Below are 9,251 nucleotides of genomic sequence, written 5' to 3' on the forward strand. Positions count from 1 at the left end.
CCCTAACAAAAAGCAGTCAAAGTGTATATTTTCAGCATTTTTACCAATGATTTTAACTAAGTGTTATTAGCTAAATATATTTTATTCACCATCAAAGATGAAAAACAAAAATTATATTCTCCTTTGGTTCATTAAAATGTACTCAAGCATAGTAACAGACACAATATTTCTGACACTGGGAATACATTCCGTGAGCAAATGTTCAGAAAATATGGCTAGGACTTAAGAGGTTAAACACTGACTGTGCGTGTGAGAGGGTGGGGTCATATTAGTGAGTGTGTTACCTACAGGGAACGTCCGTCTGTCTGTCTGTCTGCGATTGACAGCAGACTCTTGACCCTAGAGACGGCTGCCAAGAAAGTCCATCGTCCTCTGTGTGGTTGTGCGTTTACAGAAAACCCCTCCGCTGCCCTATTCATCTTAATGACATTTGGCATTCCCAAAAAAAAAGCAGAGGATCGGGGGTGTTCTACTCAATTCTCCTCTGGGTTAGATGGCACCGACACAAACACGGCACCGAGCCAAACACAAACATCCCTGCAGGGTGCCCTCACAGTCTCAGTGTGACCTCACCGTGGGGCCACCATTCACTCAGCATGTACACGGAGGAGGAGGAGGAGGAGGAGGAGGAGGAGGGAAAGACGTCAACGCGGGAAATGGGAGGGGGAAGCGCCGCAGAACTGTCGGAGTCACTGCAGGTGCAGGAACGCCACTACTTTAGGTCTGCGGGAAGAGCAGACTTTAAAAGAGTGTGTCAGTTAAATGGGTACGCAGCAGGGATGAAAAGGAAAAGCGGATGTCCTCGGATCAGATGTCTGCAGGGTGGGCCATGGAGATGATGACACACACGGCTTCCTGGAGGAAACATTACACACACACTCATCCTGCAATGTGACGGCCATGTCCCATTATTGGAATGTCATCCGACTTGCAGCATAGCCTTAGTTACTGCCCTCAATATTCATCACCAGCTGCGAGTGTGTGTGTGTGTGTGTGTACATGTAAGTTAAGTTTATGTGTGTCCACTCAATTGTCTCACCAGTCCAATAGCAGCACTTAAAATGCGAGGAGACGCAGCGACTGCGGCTCATCGACCTCCCTCTCTCCACATCTATCCATCCTGTCCCAATAATATTTACTTCCCTCACTCCCTCTCCACATCCATCCATCCTGTCCAATAATATTTGCCAAATCAACAATACGCTGATGTGTCCTTTGTTTCACTCTCCACTGGTAATGAAAATGTGTCTCCAGAGCGGGCCAATTACATCGGACCTCGTTTATCAATACTCCTATTCTGTATGTGTAGAACATTGAACGACGCCGAAAGGCTCGGCCAAAAGTTATTAAATAAATACACTCGGAATGTTTGTTTCTTTTTACAAATTAAAACCGTAATCTGTAGCCGCCGAAATGTGCTGTCGTGTCCAAATTCATTTGTATGCATTGTTTGATAAATGAGGCACTTCAGTCTCCCTGACATGAGAGCTAGCTTGAGATCATTTATTCTCAATGACTTCGCTGGTTAAATAAAGGGTGATTCAACACCAGGCTAAATCAATACACTCCTTGGTTTGGAGGCCTGATATTTGACTTCAGTCAGTTAACCATCGTCGGTCACTCCGTCCTAGTGGCAGCGGGCCCACTGATCTATAGTAGAAGGGCCACAGGTCCTAGTGGCAGCGGGCCCACTGATCTATAGTAGAAGGGCCAAGGTCCTAGTGGCAGCGGGGCCACTGATCTATAGTAGAAGGGCCACAGGTCCTAGTGGCAGCGGGCCCACTGATCTATAGTAGAAGGGCCACAGGTCCTAGTGGCAGCGGGCCCACTGATCTATAGTAGAAGGGCCACAGGTCCTAGCGGCAGCGGGGCCACTGACTGATCTATAGTGTCAGAGAGCATCCAGATACACTACACAGTTTTGCCACCACTCTCGTCGTCTCCCATTAGGCCGTAAATTCAAACACACTTTCATGTCCGAATCAACTGATGTTTATCAGCGATTATGGGGGGGGGGGGGGGGGGGGGGGGTGCTATTGATCAGTCCTTTTTAACAGGAGGACCCCCCTTAGATGAGTGTGTGACTGTGTCAGCACATGTCATGGCAAATGATGCATCCAGGCAAATCCATAGAAAGCAAGGGTTCCAACACACACACACAGACCTACCTGACCTTTTTAACAATCCTGCTGACATTACAGAGCTGGTACGGAGGGGCTAGACAGCTCATTTAATAATGATAAGACCCATCTCAAGCACCATTAACACCGAAAAACCCACCAAACCCCAACACCCCCCACCCTTCTACTGCTACGGGACTAATGAATGAGACACCATGGAGTTTGTTTTTTCTCCACTTCTCTTGTGAGGGAAAAAAACCTATTCTCTCCACATAATCCATCAATTACGATCCTTTTTTTTTTAAGACAGTCAAGAGTGTAGAGTTGTGGCGGCCGGGTAGCGCAGCGGACTAAGCGTCCGTCTACCACCGCAGAGACACTGGTATCGAATCCAGCTGTCAACGGTGCCTCCGGCTTGGCCGGTCGTCATACTGACACAATTGGCAGTGTCAGCGGGAGGGAAGCCGGTGGGTGGTAATCTGGTTGTTGTAAACAGCGACTCCTACAGGTCGGTCAGGGCGCCTGCACAGCGAGGAAGGGATCTGGGTGAGGTAGTGTGCCCTCCCACGCGTTACACTCACCCAATGAGAGTCCTCGCTGCCAGGTGAAAAGAGGCTGCTGGCTGTCTCCTATGTATCGGAGGAAGCATGTGATAGACTTCAGGGCTCCCTAGACCAGCAAGTAGGGGGCAAATGCGCGCAACGACCAGGAAGGGGAGGGGGGAATTGGCATAACGACTAAATTGGATGAGAGGAAAATACAAGAAAAATAGGAGGAGAAAAAGTGGATAGGAAAAAAAAGTGTAGAATTATTTTCTGCTTGTAATTATGAATGGCTCCAGAGGTGCCGACATCAGATTTCACAGTTGCCTTTTGTATTTCAAGGATAGTGGTTTTGGTTATTGCGCAAATAGTGTTTATGTGCCCGATTTAATCTTGTGTGCATTGCCAAAAATCACCGAACCGCAGTCTAATTACAGTCTCATTACAATTCAAGTGATTTTCTTTTCATGTTAACTCACTGCAGTGCCCACGGAGAACACCAGACCAGTCAACCATGGGACGCAGAATGTGCAGGCAGGTCACACCTACCAATTGTTTGCATTTTCTTTTCCCGTCTGTCTTTTCTCTCTCTCTCTCTCTCTCTCTCTCTCCCTCTCTCTCTTGACACTCATAAACAGTGTGGCCTTGGAGCTGGAAGGGCGCTAGGGGCGGGGGAGGGAGGGAGAGCGTTTGAATAAACCAATGACTAACGTCACTCAAACAAAAGCACTGGACAGGAGAGCATGAAAGATGGCAGAAAATAAAAGAGGAGAGAACAAGGCCCCTGTATGTACTGGGCGGGAGGGGGGTGGAGGGATGGCGGGAGGGGGATTTCACGTTTCACGAAGGGAGGGGTGTGTGTGTGTGTGAGGGGGGGCTGTCTCCTGTCTGAATCAGTTACTCCACCCGTTCAGGCTTCCAAACCGCCATGTGACTGGAGCACAACGCGACCCCCCCCCCCCCCCCCCCCCCCCCCCCCCAGGGCCACCGCACCAGGCTACTAAAAAAGCCACCTGTTTCCGTGCGACCGAAGGGAGTCGCCAAGAGCATCTCAAGTAGCTTCGCTGGATGCTGCGTCAAGATAAAAATAAATTCCAAGTGGTGCTTTGTGTGCGAGGAGGAGGAAATGAAAAAGTTCCCTCTCCTGGACCCGACCCTTCTATAACCCACCCGTTTCCCAGCCAGCCAGCCACCCCCTGCACGCACAAAGCTCACCCAGCCGTAAAGACAACGCTGTCTCAGCCGCACCCCCCGCCCTCGTCACCCCATTCCTGTTTCAATAAAAACATCTCCATGGTAACGGGTCAAGCCTTTCTGACCTACATATTGGGCCCCAACAACCTTAATTGGGAAGGGTATTACAGTGTAATTTCAGAGCTTAAACTAGACTCCCACCTGCAAGCTTACCTTAATTAAAAAAAAAACATGTCAAACTCAATATCGAAATATGACAGTAAAGCAGAGCCGTTATTAAAAGAAACATTTTATGAGCTGAATCACTGCTCCACCGGCTGAGGGTTGAAGATAGGAGTGGTTGTTTTGACGTGGCCCGGATGATACTGGGGAACCATTGTGAGTAGGGGTGCACCGATATGAAAATTGGCCACCGATACCGATACCGATTGTTCAACTAACACAATCGGCCAATACCGATACCGATACCGATAATTGTGGCAAAAAATAAGTATTTTTAAAAAAAAATAATTTTTTTTTTAATTTTTTTTTTAATTTTTTTAATTAAACTACTGTATATTTGTATGTGTGTTTGTATTTGTAGGCCTCTTTACTTACTTAAAAAAGGAAACATCAAGAAATATGTTTATGGTATCACTGATCCCTCTCCCAGTATCGTCTGGCGGCCTGCAGAGGGATACTATTTTCTCAACCAGAGCTTTCAACCAATGCAATGGAACCATTCTGGCGGCCTGCAGCGGGATACTATTCTCTCAACCAGAGCTTTCAACCAATGCAATGGAACCATTTTGATTGACAGTCGATTCGGCCAATTACGCCACACCGCTAAATACTATGCTGATGTAATTGAACGTGTAACTAACTATAATAACGTTAATGCCACAAAACGAATGTTTGTGTCATTTTAACAGCAGATACTTTCTTAAATGCCATCCTCCCGACAGAGCGGTGTTGATGGGGAGCTCTGATGGATTCGCTTGGTTGTGTTATTAACATTGAACAGCTAACCGAAAGCTAGGGTTAACTAATGTTAAAGGTTTAGCCATAACGTTACGTTGGCTAAAGTTGGGGCTATTCTTAATCCAGTAATAATGGCTGCAGACCTGCAAGCAAAGTACAGCAAGTTGGCAAAGGAGTATTCCAACGTAAATCACATTTTCACCAGTAACGTTAGTCTTCTGCCTCCCGGCTATGAACGGACTCGGAGTAATGCCTTGCTGCTATGGGTAATAATAATATGCTGATGTTATTGTCCGTGTAACACTAACTATATAACGTTAATGCCACAAAACGAATGCCTTGTTAATCATAAATAGTAACTTTGATGCAGTAGCTTGTGTGTGTGTGGGGGGGACGGCGGGCGTTGTGCAGGTAGGTCGCGAGTGAATTTTTTTTTTTTGCCTTTTGACGCTACACAAATGGATGGTTAGTTATCGGCGACTGCTATCGGCACATTTGAGCTTATCGGCCGATAGGCCGATAGCAGTCAACAAGGCACTTATCGGCCGATACCGATACCCGACCGATATATCGGTGCACCCCTAATTGTGAGGGAACAAAGTAAGAGTAAAAAAAAAGTTTACTTGGTTTAGTCACAGACTAGCTACAACTGAAACTACATGGCATAACTATTCACCCAGAAGGAGGCCAGGGGTTCACTTTGGGGGGAATATGAGCAATGTGTTCACTCGAACTGGTTAAGCCATCATCTTTCCAAGTTTATAAATATGCAAAACCCTTGTTTTGTTTTCCTACTTTCCTTCCCTCCCTGAGTGCACCTGGGTGTACTATACGCATAAAAGGTCCACTGCATGAATAAGTCAAAAGAGAGAGAATGTGTTTCTGGGCTGTTGTAAACAACAATGTCATAATCAACTACTGTACTAACCGAGACATATAATGTTGCTATGCTAGTTAGTTGGGTCTAGGCCTACATACTTGCCCCAATTACAGAACAAAACAAATAGGCCTAGCCAGGCAGCAGAAAGAATGTTGAACTGGTTAGGGCGACACAAATTAGTAGTATGTTATTGTGTCAACTGAACTCCATTTCAGGAATGTTTTCTCTCATCATTGGGCCATCAGTTTAGCAGGTGGTACATCCTATAGCATTTACCCGAGCCAAGCCTAACCTGATGCAAAACACCTAAATAATTCACCTCTACACAAGATTAAGAAGTTGAAATAGGCGTCATAGATATATGACCCGCATAAAATAATAAAACATTTCCAGAAGATTAGGATAGCTACTCTAATAATAATAATAATAATAATAATAGATTTCATTTGTAATGCGCTTTACAGTTGCGGGGCAACTCTCAGAGCGCTACAGTTAAGGGACTTAAAAGCTAGCGAGAATAAAGGAAAGAAAGAATATAAAAATAGGCAAGACTAAAACATAGAATAATAAAACTGACAAAATAAATTGGTAAGAGAACATAAAATGTGTGGAGCAAAAAAAAAAAAAAAAAAAATTGATAAAAGGTCAACAGAAGGCTCTACTAAAAAGGTGGGTTTTGAGGCCTTTCTTAAAAACATCCACAGTCTGTGGTGCTCTCAGGTAGTCAGGGAGAGCATTCCACAGACTGGGAGCGGAGGAGCAAAAAGCCCGATCTCCCATAGTGCATAGATTTGTCCTTGGGCGCTGGAGGAGGTTTGCCTGGCCAGAGCGGAGATGTCAGAGGAGGAGTGAGGGGTGATGAGTTCTTTGAGGTATAGCCTATAGGGTGCTATAGGGTGCTATTATTGAGTGAACAAATGCCAAACGATTTTTGTGTGGGAAATAATAAAGTTTGTTTGTTTACTGTTTACTGCAACTAATAAAGAATGACGTGTGGATAGATAGGATTAGGGGAACGTAAAGGAATTGAAGGACAAGCGTGGTTTCTGGGAATGAGTACCAAGGATGAATGAAAATTGTATTAACAGATTGCAGAATCAATACACACAATTGTTAAGGAATAAGGGGATGCAGACCAGAGAAAGACTTTAGTCTTGTTTACATCAGGGTCCCCCATTTTCAATTCATATAGTGACACAACAGTATAGCAATGACTCAGTCAGTATGGCATTGGCCTGGTGGTCTGAGTCAAAGGGCCAACATTAGCTCTAGAGGCTCTCTGTCACCTGAGACACCTGTAGCTCCACAGAGCCACACCTTAGAAGAAACTAAACATGGCGTTCAGTCACCGAAACTCGGGTCACAGAGACACGGAGCATGACATCGACATCGAAACTCCCGAGTAAACAAGCGTCGTGTTGTACTTCCCCACTTTAACGGAGTTAATTAAAATAATAACTAATCATCAAACTTGGAACTTATTCTAAGGGTCGACGCTGGAGAGACGACCCACCTGTTTTCAACCCCGTCTCCGCGCCGACACACAGGTGGACGTGTTGTTCAGAGAGCGGGTCTAGTCAGCGTGTCGTTATTTAAATAGTGGTTTACAATATATTTACAGTTAAATAAATGTACATTATTGTTGTACTTACCGTGGGCGACCATCAACGTGACCAAGCAGAGCAGTCCGAGTGTCCTGGTGCGGTCGTGCCCGTTTGGAGCGTCGCGTCTCGCCACCATGGTGATCATTATTATCACGAGCCTCACACCGGGCGCGTCTGTCCGGAGATAAAAAAAATGCTACAAACAAAAAACAACTTTTAAAAAGAAACGGACAAATAGTAATTCCTCGCTTAAGACCAGAGTCTTCCCGATTAAACTTATATACGGGCGGCTACAGAACAGGACACACCACGGGTCCGAGGAGGAGAAACGCTCTTTTCGGGTGTCCTTTTTATTCGGAGTCTGTTAATTAATAAAATAAATTAAAATCCGTCCAGTTCTGCTCCAGCGACGCGCACAGGTGAACGTGTGCTCCAGAGAAGGTCGCTGCCGTGGAGAAGTGAGGTCTCCGTGCGTGTGTGCGGGCGCGCTTCAGTCTGCCCACTATCTACGAGCGCTCGTGACGGCGTGTGACGTCATCATCAAATCACCTTACGTCATAGACATCCTCCTCGAAATCAATTAGGCTGCCTGGGCCGTGACGTCACGAGAGCAGGGACCCTGATGTAAACAAGACGAAAGTCTTTCTCTGGACTACATTATCACAATCCTATGGGGTTCTGGGGAGTCTGGTCCTAGAATGTTTTACTTTCTAGAAAGTTCTTACCTACTAACATTAACTATTTATGTTCCTATGCTAGTTATGAATCTGGACCCTGGGTTACACATTCATTCATTCATTCATTCATTCATTCATTCATTCATTCATTCATTCATTCATTCATTCAGCTGGCAGATGCATTTTTTTAAACCACATAATTAACCAAGACAGTCTATAAACCGTGGCCAGGAAAGCTTCATCTGTGTTGTTTGATTATGATATCAATATAACAGGCGGGTATCTTTTATTTTATAGGTGGAGGGTGGGTCCCATTGAACGGTTGGAGAATATTTATTTTCAATATCAATTCACTGTTAAAAAACTGTCCATACCCTAATATAACATCGCTGCTCACACAACATTTTCATTTAATCATTTTATGTATGTCTTGCTATTTAAGGTAACACTTTGTTCCAGTATTTTCTAAATGCAAATGGATAGCTATTCTTGAATAGAAAACGGCACCAGAACCTGAATGATAAGTGAAATAGACCCAATCTGTTCAAATCAAGAAGAGAGCGGTGTTTTTGTGGTTTGAGGGACCTGCGTGGAAATGGATGATTTTTGCGCCCCCTGCTGTCTCTTTCTGACCACAGATTAGGAATCCAATGGAACACTGGCAATGTAGCCCAATTCTATGCGTAGCATAGCCTACAATCAGAACCACATCTGCAGACATCACAATCAAATCCCAACGAACCTACCCCCTCTCATGTATCTATTTGCAGTTTCAAGTTGGCTGGTTAAATTGTTCCAGTAAGTAACTTCAATCCATCTGGCCTATTTGGTCTCTGAAGCTGAGTGCAGAGCATGGCAAATGCATAAAGTATAATCCCTATACCCAAGTGTTTTACAGCCAATGTAATTACATCTTCATCACATTGTTTATTCCGAACCGTAGCCGCTCTCCCTCTGTCTGCCTTCCACTACCTCTCCCTGACCCCCCCCCCCCCACACACACACACACCTATGTCTCTCCTCTCCCTCCCTGCTCCCTCCTTCTCTTTGAGACACTTCTACTTTATTTGTCCACTCGTCCTTCACTGCTGGCCTCTGTTCATTCCTGTTCTCTGCTGCCAGGGCTTCCCGTGGGTCTGTACAGTGATAATGAGGCGCGTACTGTAGCTCTAACTGATATTAGCTCATTTGACGGTGGATTCATTAGACTGAGCTAGGGGCTTATGCTGATTATTTACCCATAGGGGAGGGGCCATGGGATCAGTACCCCTCTC

The 9,251-nt window shown here is 45.3% G+C and overlaps 1 protein-coding gene across 2 annotated transcripts in view; it reads right to left on the bottom strand.

Moving 5' to 3' along the window:
* LOC311245851 (nectin-2) overlaps positions 1-7,788 on the bottom strand; it is a 237,198-nt gene extending 229,410 nt beyond the window's left edge. For both annotated transcript variants that reach the window (XM_084335863.1, XM_084335864.1), the window contains exon 1: positions 7,349-7,788. In XM_084335863.1, coding sequence (XP_084191989.1) covers positions 7,349-7,445 — 97 coding nt within the window. In that variant the 5' untranslated portion in view covers positions 7,446-7,788. The remainder of the gene's footprint in view (positions 1-7,348) is intronic.
* Between the last annotated feature and the right edge of the window lie 1,463 nt (positions 7,789-9,251).

Source organism: Notolepis coatsorum (genome assembly GCF_963971535.1).
Source record: "Notolepis coatsorum genome assembly, chromosome: 19".
In the NCBI taxonomy this organism is placed as follows: Eukaryota; Metazoa; Chordata; class Actinopteri; order Aulopiformes; family Paralepididae; genus Notolepis; species Notolepis coatsorum.